This window comes from Parasteatoda tepidariorum, chromosome 3 (genome assembly GCF_982258835.1).
Source record: "Parasteatoda tepidariorum strain Cologne lab strain chromosome 3, Ptep-v5.0, whole genome shotgun sequence".
Classification (NCBI taxonomy): domain Eukaryota; kingdom Metazoa; phylum Arthropoda; class Arachnida; order Araneae; family Theridiidae; genus Parasteatoda; species Parasteatoda tepidariorum.
This window is the reverse complement of record NC_141757.1, coordinates 117,942,402-117,957,731: the sequence shown is the minus strand read 5'-3', so window position 1 is coordinate 117,957,731 and position 15,330 is coordinate 117,942,402. Positions and strand designations below refer to the sequence as shown.

General features: G+C 30.0%; 1 protein-coding gene across 1 annotated transcript in view; it reads left to right on the top strand.

The window, feature by feature from the left end:
- The window catches only part of LOC107454871 (nephrin), a 69,018-nt gene extending 55,083 nt beyond the window's left edge, over positions 1 to 13,935 (top strand). Inside the window, exons 9-12 of the mRNA XM_016072203.4 lie at positions 6,400 to 6,447; positions 9,249 to 9,385; positions 10,068 to 10,164; positions 13,463 to 13,935. Coding sequence (XP_015927689.1) covers positions 6,400 to 6,447; positions 9,249 to 9,385; positions 10,068 to 10,157 — 275 coding nt within the window. The 3' untranslated portion in view covers positions 10,158 to 10,164; positions 13,463 to 13,935. The remainder of the gene's footprint in view (positions 1 to 6,399; positions 6,448 to 9,248; positions 9,386 to 10,067; positions 10,165 to 13,462) is intronic.
- Positions 13,936 to 15,330: the final 1,395 nt, after the last annotated feature.

Sequence of the window (15,330 nt, the reverse complement as noted above, 5' to 3'; positions counted from 1 at the left end):
CCTAACATAGGACAAAATTACCCAAAGTTAAAATGAACGAAATATTTCCAGATATCAAACCAGCCGTACCAAACAAGATCTAGAATCTAAAATTGGCGCTTTTAATTGTCTCCAATTAGCGAACCTATTCTTTGAAACGATTACCGATAATTAAGCTGTGTCTCAAGGGTTATAAGCGATTTAATTTAAAGAGAACAGTTACAGAATAGTAATTGGCCGCATCTATCATATGGTTATGAGCAATCAATAACCATCCTGACAATTGATCTTTTGCTTAAACGGTGTCACTTGTTCACCAGAGGAGCAGTCTGCTATATAATTTAAATGTATTAACAGAATAATTATGGTTTCGAACTACTATGTTCGTATCAATTGTCTTTGTAACGGTGGTTATTTCCTAATTAGTGATCTTTGGTATTGATATTTTTTTTAATCTATGAGCAAGTGTTCAGAGACGCAATAAATCAGTAAAATGGGGAAACGTGCATTGTAATGCAGTTAAGTAATTATTTCCATATTATCTGGTTCGCAAATTATCAATTCTTTTTTATTTATTTATAATGTGATAGACACCATTAAATGAAATTGTACGAAGCGCTGTTTCGATTTCTAAGAAATAGACTTGAAATTATCTTTGCTTCATACCTTACGTAGAATTAAGCTATTTTTACTCCCTGTTTTGAATTAAGATATTTTTATAAATTAGTTTATTGTTCCCAAATTAATTTCAGAAACACCTAAAAGTATACGTGCCTTGAATGAATTCTAGAACTCAATAATGCAAGAGAATGTTAGGAATTTTTATTTAAAAGGGGGAAATATTAATAATACGAATGCAATTATTTAATACTAAAGTTGTATTTCAAATGCTCTTTTATCACTTTTTATCAAATTAGTTGCTAATTTTATAACTGTTGTTATTAAAATAGTTCTTAGTTATTGTTATGTAATGAACTTTCTATGCTTATGAGAATGGTGCATAGTTAGCATTTGCAGAAAAGTCTGACTTTTGAAAAAATGAAGTGCTTGTGATCTATTTTTTTCAATATTCAAAAAGCTGATATCCTCCTGCGATATTTGGGTTGAAAAATATTTTTATTTTAAATTCTGAACTATTTCTTCGTTTTTTATATCCTGGTCAAATTTTTTGACAAGTTGATATAGTATAGCATATTACCTGATTCAAAACTTCAGTCACTTCAGAAATACATGAACAGTGTAAATAGCAGTCAACACGTTTCAAATGCTTCACAAATAGGAGACTCTTTTTAAGATCGGACTGTGGTTTTGGTAGCTTTGTTCAGTATCTTTATTTTTCCCTTATTTTTTCGCAACTTTACGTTTCATATTTCAAATAAAAAAAATTTTTCCTTCTTGTCTGGCAAGTCTTGGAAATGGGCTCTTATTTTTGAAGCGCTTGAACAAGTTTTTAATCAAGTACTATCTTATCACTTCAGTTTCTTTAATATATTTAATAGTTTCAGTTTAATATATTTAATAGTTTGGTATACTTGATGTTCTATATAGTATGCATGGTATTCGGTACAGTTCGGCAAGTTGTTTGAGTAATACATTTAAAAACTTCTTAGAGGGATAGGGTGCATCATGCCAGCACAAAATCATACAGCAATGCAGGGTTGGAAATGCTATCCTGGAGTGGTAATGTTCATAGTAGTACCATAAAAAATCAAATTAATATTCATTTAAATAATTAATGTATAAAATAAAATGTTCACAGGTGAAAAAAGATTCAGAAATTTCTTCCTCTATCTGCTGCATCGCAGATATCATGCTTACGACGCATTAAATTTCGAATAGTATGGAATAATTCAGGTTCAATTCGAATATGTCAGAATATCTTAAATAAATCGGCAGATATGGAACTAACACGCAACGTCATTTTGCGTTTAAGAAAAGCATCTCTGACCCTGCTTTGCAATTCAATTTCGAATCATCAGGATGCATTCTACTTCTTTGACTTGTTCCAATTTTAAGCCACTCAAATTGCGGATTTTTTTATTTTATGACGCAAAATGTATTTAAAAAACACTCATTAATATTTTTTTTTATAATAAAGTAATTTCAAAGCACTTCTCAAAAATTAAACGAAGCAAATATTTGATAAATTATAACAACCTTATATAATTTTCTTCCGCACTTTTATTCACAAAACCGCTATAACCCTTCATTCATCATTTATACTTCATTAAACTTTATACCGAACATTAAGTTTCCGGAAAAGTCATCTTTTGACTGGAGTTAAAAAGTTGGAATATTCATCTAATTACTCGAAGGCGGCGTGATAACGAGGGTAACTTTTACATAAGTTGAGAGATGGTAATAATTGCCACCATTGCGAAATCAGCGAATAAATATATTAGCAAAGTTAAACTACTTTGAAGATTTCTGGGTGTTAATATAGTATTTATATAGCTTAAAAGCGTAACGTTTTATAGAAAATAAGGATTATAAAAATTTTAAGATGAGATATTATTATGAAACTTTTTTTTTTCCTTTTTAAACCAAAATTGTAAATGAGAAAATGTTTATTTTTGAGGAAGATTAATAATGATTAATCAGTGATCATCAGATATCTATAGTAATAAATATTATAAGAAAAATTAAGTTCAAGAAAGAATACATAAATCATTTAGGATTCGTTCCACTTTTTAATATCAGGTATTTCTATAAAAAGTTTTTTTAACCAATGATTTTCATGAGAAATTGTCATTCATTTTTGAGGAAGCAATGAATGGTCAAACTCATGATTAATGATTGATAAGTGATCACGAAGATATGTGAAGTAATAGATATCACACACAATAAAGGTTTAAAATGGATACATTAAGCATTGTCATTTTCACTGTCAAAATCTAATGTTAAAGCAGCGTTTCTCAACCTTTCAGTATTCGCGGCCCAGTTTTCAATCATAATTTTCATCGCGCCCCCCACTTGCAGTAAAATGTATACAACAATAATGTATATTGAGTATTTCGAATTTTGTCTTTAAATTATTTTTAACTAACTACCGAAACAAAAGTAAAATAAAAATCAGCAGCAATTGAGATTGTAGAAACTATGTTTGGAGTTAATTTTTCAAAGCAATTACAGTCCATACCTCTTTCAAATGATACTGTTGCTCGTCAAATTGGTGATACGGCTGAGAATGTAGTGTCAGCTTTTCTCGATGTTGCGTGACAAAATGTTTTCAATAAACTTTGAAGCAAGAGATATTAATAAAGATGCTCATTTCATTGCCTATTTTGATTTTGTGATAATATGTCAGTAGTAGAACTACTTTTTCTGCAAATCAATAGAACTCAAAACAGCGCTAGCATTATTTGCTATTTTAAATGATGTTATGAATGATGCAAACACAGAATGCGAAAATTGCATCGGAATATGCACTAGAATATGCATCGGAATATGCTTGTTCAATATCCGGAAGGTTCGAAAGTATGCAAGCACTAGTAAAACAAAAATCGCCTCAATGCGTCTGGACACATTGCATGATCCACAGAGAAGCTTTGGGTTCGAAAGAAATACGTTCTGGTTTAAATATTGTATTAACTGCGGTTGTAACCATTTCAAATTATATAAAAATGAGAACCCTGAGATCTAGAATCTTTTCTGCTCTTTGTAATGACATGGGTTCAGTACATTCAGAGTTACTATCTAAATGTGAGGCAAGATGTTTATCACGTGAGAAATTTTTGCAACGTGCTCATGAATTAAGAGAAGAAATCGTCATTTTCTTAGAAGATAACAGACCGGAAACCGGGAATTTACACTATTGTTTATTTGTGATGAAATTGAGATACTTAGTCGTCATATTCGAGAAATTAATTAACTTGAATCTTTAACTCCAGGGAGCAAATACACATATGTTGGATACGAGTGATGAAGTTAATGCTTTTTGTAGAAAATTAGAATTGTGGGGCAGAAATTTAAAGCAAAAAAACCTAACAATGTTTGCAAATGCGGATAATTGTACTAAAACTTATAAGGCTGAAGAAGAATATATGAAAGTTACGTTTGTAACCATTGAAAATCATTTAGACATGCTGGCAAAGAATTTTAAAAAGTATTTTCCTGCTCATGACAAACTGCTAGCAAGTTACGAGTGGGTTAGGAATCCATTTCATAAGAATCCCGAAGGACTCTCAATTGATGAGGAAGAAAAATTCATAGACTTCACGACAAGTGGCGAAACTGAAATGCAATTTAGTAATAAATCACTATTTGAATTTTGGAAGGAGGAGGATTTTTCTGCACTGAAACAAAGGGCATTTCGCATTCTATTACCGTTTTCAATATCCTACCTTTGTGAAACTGGATTTTCTGCTGTGGCTTCTTTGAAGACAAAGTATAGATCACGGCTAAATATAGAAACAGGACTGAGAGTGGCTATTTCTAATATTAAGCGTCACCTCAAAAAACTTTGCTCTGCAGGACAGACCCAAGGAAGTCATTAAAAATTATAATTTTTTTTTAAAAATTTAGTATGTTTGATTAAGCAAGGTGGGGAAGCCAAAGGTGGCCAGTGCTCCTAACGTAGCCCCCCCCCCAGTAAAATGAAATTTATTTTGAATCATAAGATGACCCTTCTGCATTGTAAATCTTGTATCTGAGGTGTACGAGGCTGAATTGGAAAATATTTCCTTGAATGGCCTCCATTGTATGAAGTGATTTAATTATTTGCAGTTGTCGTTCTAATTTCCAGGTGAGAGGAAAATGTGTTTAAATTCTTAGAACTTTGAGTTATAATATGTTTTCTGAAAGTTTATTTCCTTTTCTTTAACCACATTACTTTAATTCGAATTAATCTATCAGATTAATAGTTTTATGTCGTGCAAATGGTAAGAGAGACCTTATGTATGTTCCCAAGTGGCGCGACACTCGAGCTACCTTCGGAAGCAAACGTGAAATCTATAAAAGAGTTAATTATAAATCATTACGTAGCATATTATTTCTCAAAAAGGAATGCTTGAATTAAATGCCAATTGATTTATTTCATTTTAAGCAAATGTGGAACTTTGGTATTTTTTAAATTTTTATAATATTTGGACGATCTCTGCACTTTAGTAGACTTTGCGATATTTTGTTTCAAGTTTTTTGTTTTGTTTGCATTTTGAAGTTCTTTTTCAGGTATTTTTTTTATTTTTGTGGTAGTTATGAGTGTTTTTGTGGTCGATTCTGGTATTTTCTTGCAAATTTGGGTATTTTTAGATTAGTTATTGGTTTAGTTAGTTAACTCTAGTATGGTTATTTAACTCTTACTTGTTGGCTAATCCTTCTGAAAAAATTAACTCAATAATTCTTGATTAATTCTAATGAGTGAACTCAAAAGAATCGCTAGTGACTTCACACAAGAACTATCAAAGTAAAATCAATAAACAAATTATACACTCTGAAAACAAATATCTTTTTTAAAGTAGGGAAACTTGTTCCTACCAGCAAGACACTTAAAGTGCCATTTTAAAAGAAGTTTGCCAGTCCAAGTGTTTTTTTTAAAGATAATTTGAGTAAGTGAGAAAGTGATTTCAAAACATGGCTCACCTTTGGAACCTGTGCGAAACCTTAGGTGCAGAAGCTAAAATTTTAAAATTGTACTATAATTTTATTTTACAATTAAAAGTATACGTGATATATATTAGAGATAGGTGTAAGATGTTACAGAAAAAATTCAGATACACAGACTTAATCAGAAAATTATAAAAGAATCCTTAAGGCCCAGCCACCCTTGGCTCCCCACCTTAAATTTTGATTTAATAAGTTGTTTCACTTTAATAAGTTATTAAATATGTCAAAATGTATTTTGTTTTCTATGTAAATGTGCGCTTTCATTTCATCCAGTTAATCAATTTTTTTTAAATAATATTTTCTCTTGAATATTCTCGCGCCACCCCTCTGGTGTGCTCGCGCCCCTTTAGGGGGGCGCGCCCCACAGGTTGAGAATCGCTGTGTTAAAGACTGAGGTGACAAAAGTCATGGGTTTTGCAATAAGCAAATATACAGATGGCAGTAGTAAAACTTACAAAATGGCATGGAAGAAGAAAATCAAAATTTTCTTATTTTTAAAATAAATGCACGGATCGTAAAAAAAAAGTATCCATTAAAAAGTTTTGATGTTTTTTTTTTCAATTTTAATCAATATAAATCAAACTTTTGCTAATAGAAAACCAATTTAAAAATATAATTCATCTTTAAATATCTATTTTCAATTTATTTTTCTCTGGATATTTAATTTTGAACTTAATCAGAACTTTAATTTTCTTTAATTCTCTTTGATTAGAAGTTTTTTTTTATCAGATGAAAGTGTTATTTCAAATTGATAAAAAAGTTCCTTGCACTTATAGAACTATCAATTTCTTAACTAAAATTATGTCATTTTTTTAGCTTGTAAGACTCAGAAGACAAACGCTAATGCTTCTTCGTTTTCAGGAGGTAAGTCAATAACAAGTAGCAAATTTTAAACCTTTAACTCCTTATGACAACTTTTTTGGACAGAAATATGATATGCGAAGTCTTTACTATACATTACCAGTGATTTAATACTGAAAATTTGGTAATTATGGTGATCATCTGCTCTGTGTTCGAAAATATAAAGGTGAGCGCCTACGCCAGCTTCGTTTTCTTATCATCTCTAATGATGAATAATCATCACCAATAACCATTCAGCGTAGCTTGTAAGCGACATTAGCAAACCAAAACAAATCAAAAACAAGTAAAGCACATGTTGAAATTCTGAAGATTTATGATGTGGAAAAGTTTAGTATATAATATGCTGAGAATGCTATGCCGAAAATTGGAATCATAAAACTCGCCAGTACCCCTCTAGGGCAGGGGTGCCGAACCTTTATGCACCAACGTGCCATTTTTTCAAAAAATTGTTTAATGAGGTCATAGACGTGCCGTCAAATAATTTTGACTTCTTGATTATTGGGAAAATAATAATACTGAATTCCATAAACTCAAAACTCTTTATTTACAAAGAAAAAAAAAAAATTTGCAATGTCTCAGTTATACGTGTAATTCAATCTGAAGTAACATTAGTGTGACTTCTGTTGTTGCAGAATAGGAGACAAATGACTTATATTAGGTTGTAAGATGCTAGTTTAAGCAGGACTGTTAATGTTTTTTTGCTAGTTATCTATTGTTAGCTTGTTTTTTGCAGTTATTGTTTTTTTGGCATTAAATTGTAAATTTTTTTTTGTTAATTGTTTATTTTTTTGTTTGTTTTTGTGAATTTTAATTTAATTGTTAATATGCTTCATAGTGAACTTTGTGATCGGTGGCGTGCCCAAAATATTGTGTCGCGTGCCATTGGTTCGCCATCCCTGCTCTAGGGAAACTCTAGTGTGACGTTAGCGAACAAAAGCAAATAAATAACAATAGAAGTACATTTCAAAATGCCAAAGATTTAGCATATTGAAAAATTCACAGGCCAAAAAATTAGTAAAAAAAATATATATTTAAAGTCCTGTATTTCAAATAAAAAAAACGTAGTTAAGTTTTTTCAAATATGCATTGACAACTATATTAAAAAAAGAGTTGAATAGAACAAGGGAAGCTGTTTGAAGGCGCCATTTTTAATGTAAAGCAAATACTTCAAAATTATTAAATCAAAACAACCTATTGTATGTCTGCCTCTTAAAAAAAGACGAATAAATGAGAAGGCACAAAATTGACATGATTGAACGAAATTACTCAATATAAATAAATAACCTAATGTAATAAACCTACGACTGATACGAAAAAATAAAATAAAGCTTAATAGATAAGAATAAAATAAAATAAAGCTTAATAGATAAAAATAAAATAAAATAAAGCCTTGCGATGCTCGGAATGAATAATAAAGATGTTTTAATGAATAATGCTGATGTTCGAGTTGTTTCTTAAAATATTCAGAGAAAGTTTTCCTTGATATCGATTTTAATCAGTTACTAATTTATTATTTTCATTGAATTACTGTATACATAAAGACATGTGCTTATATAAATACTTAAAACATACGCTTTCATATCACCGAAAGATTTCGTCCCTGAATATTCTGCAAAGAGAGTTTACCCTGATAGTAGCAATCTTAAACAATACATCATTTTGAATTATTTGAAATTTATGAATTACTTCATGAATATGAATCTGAAGTATTCATAAATTATTTCTAGAATTCTACAGATATACTCTATTAAATTGTAATATTTTGCATAACAAAGCAATCTTTGTTAGGTAAACTGTGAGTTACAAATAGTTTATGTATTTACTTAACTCTATTTCTTACTTTCACAAAACAGAATTTCAAAGAATGTATTACTTTAATCCTTCTTGAGGTTGTGCTGCAAAATATTATTAGTACAAATAGAAATGTATCGAACCATATCTCCTATAGCATTATCTTGATTGATAGGTTGTTTGAGGAAACATAAAGGGGGGGAAATGCCAATTCCTTATTGAATTTACTAAATTATATTGCTTTCAACGAAAAATAAAACACATTGTATCTATCTATTGTATGTATCGATTGTATACATCTATCTATATATATCTATTTCACATAAAAAAGTATTGAGAAGACTTACTATCTGAAAATATATATTACATAATAAAAAAAGCTCAGGGACTAACTCTCGCGTAGGCTAAGATTTTTTTTTGGCAAATTGCATCATGAAACCAAAATTGTTTTTTGTAGAAATTTTGGTTTTCTCTTAACAAAATCAAATCGTGATATTTTGCCCAACTAATACAGATAATATTTAGTCTGGGAATTAAATTTAATTGATTGTAGAATTTAATTGCGCAACATCGAATGCGACTATACTGCCTTAAACGTAAAGTTCGTAATTATACAATACTTTTCAGACGCAATGGTAAATCAACAATATTGCACATTTGCATATTAAAATCTTCAAACTATGCAATATTGATGAAAACTGAGTGTAATATTGATATCATGTACTAAATTCTTATGAGTAAAATTTATCACTGTTTTAGTTGGGATTCACTTTAACAGGTATAATGACAGTTTTAAAAGGCACAAATGGATAATAGTAATAGATTTAAGCTTTGATCAGTTTAAAAGATAAATTCCTTATTGTACTGACTATTATTTAATTTCTCAAAATAAAATTCACTTATAATTGAAATTGTACTTTTGTATAGCAATGAACAATCATCTTTATGCATTTCAGAATACAGCTGCAATTTTTTTAATAATATTTTTTTTTCCTTCTATTTTTGTAAAAAAGATGAAAACGTAGGTAACTGGTATCAATCCGCCATAACCACTGGAGCAATTGTTGCAGTCTCAGTAATTGTCATCTCGGCAATCTGTGCATGTTACTTCAGGCGAATACGAAACGAAAAGAAAAAAAGACCTATGGGGGTATGTGAAAAGTTGAAAAACCTGTTTTTTATCATTCAATATATTTCTTTCAAAAAGTTTATCTTTCAATATTTATTACCATGATAAATCATCTCTTAATTACTTTATTTATTTATTTACTTTATTTACTAAAGATAATGAAAAAAACAGTCGTTGTATACTCGCTATCACTCTCATTATAATATTATATACAAAAAAAACCAAGCAGTTGGATGCATGCAAGAGACGTCACGCGTGTATCAGTCAATCAAATTCTGCATACACGCTAGACAAAGCTTGCAGATATCCAATTAAATCTAATCTGAAAATTGATTGAGCGTGATAATAAACTCAAGTCTAAGCTATAACGTTAACGCGCCATGCGAAGCCACTGGATTGGACACCACTATGCGCCTAGTTGCAAGTGCTCTATTTTAATGCACTTAAATAAAAACGTGCATAAAAGTTAGTTATTTTCGTGACTTCAAGGTTCCCTCTTTATTTTGTCCAATATTCATTTCTATTAGTTTCCAGTATCAACTTTTGTTGTGAATTTACCCGTTTTATCAGATTAAGGTAGTGGGTTATTAAGCATGTGCTCACTTGATACATTCCGATTGCATTTGATAGTCTATATAATGATAGATTTTAATTTTCTTACGACATCTGCTGAAACCATGTATTTCAATCGTTCTTTTTTTAGCAACAAATACTGGGAGAAGAAGTTAGTATTTATTCTCGAGTACAATGCCACAATACTGGTCCTCAACCCCGAATTCTCATCGTTAAATGAAAACATGGTGAGTACCAATTTAAAAAATTTGAGTTTATTCATTTGGGATCTCAAGCAACGCCATTCTTAATTGGGATCTACAGAAAGGTCCGGTTTTTCACAAATGTTTGGGAATCGATACAAGTGTTAAATAAAAACAGTTCTTTAATTTAGGTTACACTTTAAATGCACACTCCAAAATAAACGAAAGTATCTCCTTCTCAAAATTAAAGCCCACTGTTGCATCGTTGAAATAATTTCACTACATATTAAATAATATTTATCCATAGCGAGGAAGAAAAATTAAATAATGAAAACAAATGTGAGAACTACTTAGGCAAAACTTTAAAATCATATTACATTTTAGAATTATTATATTGATACCCTTTGGGTAGATTTATTAACTAGTTTGCTGTCTGAAAACATATTCTGTCGTTTACTTTTTTGGAAATCAGGTTATAAGCTTACTTTTATTAAATTTGTGAGTTTAGAGGAAGAAAAATAAAGCAATTTTTTATTTTATACTTTGAGAGAAACACGCAGTTTTGCATGCTTGTAAATTTTATTTCCGTGAATATATTTACTTAAGGAGAAAAATTAAATGTAAATACAAAACTCGTGTCCAGAAGCACTTTGCTTTTATTTGTATACAATGTGTTAAAAATTTATTTGAATTTCGTTTATAACTTATGCATTTTAAAATGAATTTAATCAAAATTTTTAAATTTTTGAGAAGCAGTTATTTACTGGGATTCTATTTTAAATACTTGCTAATGATTTAATTTTTCGGAACAAGACCATGCTTAATTTTCAAGAAATCTGTAAATACGCAACTCCTCCACAATCTATTTACAAACTAATATTACATTGAAATTATTAAATAACCTTAAAATGTATGTTTGATATTGGAAATTCAAACCATTGATTCAAAGAGCTTTCGAAATTTCGCCATTTTAAAACAGTTTTCTAAAAAAATGCTATTTTTCTCTATTTGAGATAATATTTTAAATAAAAAAAATATCAAAAAGTTTTTGGACAACAAGTAGGTTATGGTCTTACACTGAAGAGCAAAAACTGATACACCCCTCGAGCAGGCTTAATAGTCGCATCCCGAAGTTACGCAAATTCGACTAATGTTGAAAATGTGCGGAGGCAATTTTTACCTTGAATTCTATAAGGCAATCTTCAAGTTTATAGAAATTCATGAAAGTGGATGTCTCTGCTGGACATTATATTACAAGATTTCCAAAATATGCTCAATAAAGTTCATGTCTGGGGATTTAGTTGACCAAAGGGAGTATCGAATATCAGAAAAGTAAAACTGGAGCTGGTGGCAGATCTCGATTTGTGTGTGTTATCGCTTTGTCCTGATGCAATTAACCAAGACCTGTTATGTCTGCTAGAATTGTATCTGTATCTACCAGGAGTCTCATATACCCATGTACGCCATATATGGGTATATAGACGTGACCCATATATACTTCTATATACTCATTTACTATATAATCCCATATCCGCTATACCAAACCAGATTGAAAACCTGTTTGATCAAAGTCTAACCAGCTTGAACAGTCTCCTGTTAACATATAGGAGCTACAGATTCATGAAATTTTCTCCGTGCCACTATATGTCTATACTGTATCCACCCGATACAAAACGGGAATAAACGAATCACATCAAGTTATAAGCAGTCTAATGGTAATGATGGCATTCTTAAAGTTTCGTGTCATCCAATCTATCCGTGAGGGGGTTTTAAGGCATGAGTCAAAGATGATCCGTTGAAATTCTCTCGAGCTAATGTTCCAGCATTGAAGTCAGTCATTAGTAGTTTAACTCTTCCCCGATCATTATACGGTCACAAACCGGATTCTAGATATTTGCGGTACACACTTGAAATGGTCGTACGTGAATATTCGATTTCCATCGCTACTTCGGAGAAGCTATATCCCATCTCTCTTCCGCTGACTGTTGCAAAACACTCATGTAGCTTTAAGTCTAGATTACCTGCCATCTCGGCCCAGGATCCAACTTAAAAACTTTGACAAACAATGGAGAAGCTGCATCTTCTGTCGACTGCATTGTATTACTCTGGTTACTTGCTTCTGTTATTTACATATGCACGCTTATTCCAGAGTGAGTCGTATTTCTCAATGTAGTTTGCAGTAGAGCAAAATATAAAGATAATACTGAAACTAAGTCTGATTCTGAAAATGAATTTTAAAATACAATCACGATATTAAAAATTCGCAATTTAAAAAGCCTAACAAATTTCAAAATGCTTAAATAGGGTGTTCCTTAATCACGTCTATATATGACTGTTGAAACCTTGTGAAAGAGAAATTTAAAAAAAATACTATTTTTTTTGAAGTTATCAAAAAATGATATTTCTCATTCTCTATGTTTTTGTAGACAGCCTAACAAGCTTTGACTTTTTTAGTTCCTCCTTCCCTAGCAAGGATTTGTTAGCTTTCGATATCGATTTCGTCCTTATCCTTGTTTGAATGTTAATTTTCAACTCTTAATGTATATACTCACTCTGTTCTTTTTACTAAGGATATAAAAGAAGCATAATAAATGCCATCATTACGAAAGCATCTTGAGTTTTAGGATTCACTTAGAAAAAATAAAACTTAATTTTTTCGATTACATTTAAGATTATTCGTATGTGGTCTTTGGGTTTCACGTTTGAATAGTTTGTTTTTTGATAATAGATTGATAATAAGATTGTTAAAAGATCTGCAAAATATCGCTTATTCTCAATTAACTTTTTATTCTTTCCGAATTTGACTGGAAGTTAAAGACAATCAACCCGTTTCTTTCAGTTTGATATTAGGTATTTATTTTCAAATAAGCACATCAATGATTTTTTGTGTTTGATTAAAACTCCAAAATAAATATTTTTCGTTACAATATTCTGTCCGTTTAGAACATTGGTTTCACTCACAAACAGAATTGCAAATGATTGCAGTGAACTATTATTACCACTCAACTTACATGACTCACTTGTTTGTTGTAGTCGACGTGTAATTAGTTTAAAAAAAACATAATCTTTACTCAAATTAAATGCTACCATATTACCTCATTTTCTCAAAAATCAATTAATAATAATTGATCTTTAAGTTGAGAATCCAACTAAATGTAAATAATAAAATGCCCACCGAGTTGAAAATAATATTTATTTTTTTATTTCAAAGCAATAAATACTTTATCAACCTTTCTATTGTAAAATTGTTAAGCGAAATGTGTTTATTATTTCTAATTTTATGTGAAATATTTAAACTTATAGAAACCTCTAACTACTTTTATTTCCTACGTTCTCATTTCAGACTTCGTAGTCAGACCTTGTTCAAAGATGTTCAACTGCTAAATGTTTGGTGACAATGTGGGTTATTTTCAAATGTGTTGAAACTTCCCTGTGTGATCCCATGTGTCAATTGTAATTTCAACAATTAGCACTGTCCTCTTTGTGATGAATGTGTTTTTAAACAACAACAAAAAATTGATATCGTGTACAGTTTCTTACTACTCTGTTTATGAATCATCTTTTTACAATATATAAGTTGATGATTCATACGTAAGATGAATGATGATCATAATTTGTAAATGAATCATAGAATGAAATGATGGAAGATTTTACTGGTTTTGAGAAGGAATATTTTTGGTCATAATTATAAAGTAATGATTGAAATACTGACTTTTAAGATGCGTGTGAAGAAAACGAGTGTACAGATTTTTCATATCGAGAAGAGAGTGAGAGATTCGTTATTGTTGTATGTATAAATAAAATTCTTTAAATATGGTTTCATTTTGTTATTTAAAGCATTATTTTCATTAATGTAAGATGACTGAGATTTTTTGTAATTTTATGCAAGATGGGGTAATTTACAGAAGCTTTTATTCGCATTTTTTAAAAATTTTGTTTTCTTTATAGAGATACTATGAAACAAATTAATTTACAAATAATATATCCATTCATTTATCAATAATCGCACATTCAAACGTTTGAAATTTGATTTTAAATTCTTTCGATTAAAATCTTTATTGTTCACATCTAGAAGGGTCCATTTGCTTTAATTTGAAGAAAATATTTTATTTTGTTAGATTTTAAATTTGTTTGATAACTCTAAAAAATAAGTTTCTAAAAATTCAAACTGTTGAGATCTTACTAAAGTTGAATGTCGGAAATCCTTGATAGAATACTGACGTAAAGAAATCTTATAGGAATCGCAAAACATTTTTCCGCTTAATTTTACATTGAGAAAAAAAAAGTATGGTCAAAACTACCAGAATATGATAAAATTTATCATATTTCTGGTTCTATAGGAACACCGAAGAGGTCGGTAATTTTTACCGAAACACCTTGGTAAAGTTGACAACAAAATAAGTCTTTATAATATGATAAAATTTAGTAACTTTATTAGGATACCTTAGAGCAGTGTTTCCCAACCTTTTTTATGTCATGCCCCACCTACGCCTTTCTAAAATTCTTATGCCCCCCTATGTAACGTATACGTAATTTTTATTATTAAAAAATTTAATTGTTCTTAAGCGAACAATTCAATTTTTAATACTTAATAATAGGTTTTAGGAATAAATCACTAGGAAATTGTTTACGAAACTCAGGAAGTAAATTTTCAAAACATATAATGAAAAACTAAAATTCAAATTCGAAATAATTTTAATAAAGATTTTTCTATAATAATTTAATATTTTAATTTATTGAGATCCTTGCACTTGATGCTTGCTGCACAGAGATTTTATGTTAGGTTCCAATTTGCTTAGCTTCAGTCTCAAGTCTCCCCGTTGTATTACATCCAGACGATTTCTTTTTTTTTTTTTTTACCAGTAAATCATTTGCAGCCACATTCAGCTAAATATGAAGCTGGAAACTGTAACAATAGTTTTCTAGCACATTTGGTTGAATTTATGTATTTGATTTCTGTTTCCTCACAAAGCCATGCCATCACTCCTTTTATATTAAATAAAGTTTTAACTGACTCATCATTTTGCATTTCTGCGAATTCTTCTTGATACTGCATATTTGATATATCAGACAAATCCACTAACATTGACTGCATCATCCGTATTGGTAAATCAATTTGTTTTAAATCAGAAAATCTTTCTTGTAAATCAGGCGATAGAATTTTCAGATGATCGACAATAACAAGTAAAGCGGTATCATTTACTTCACATT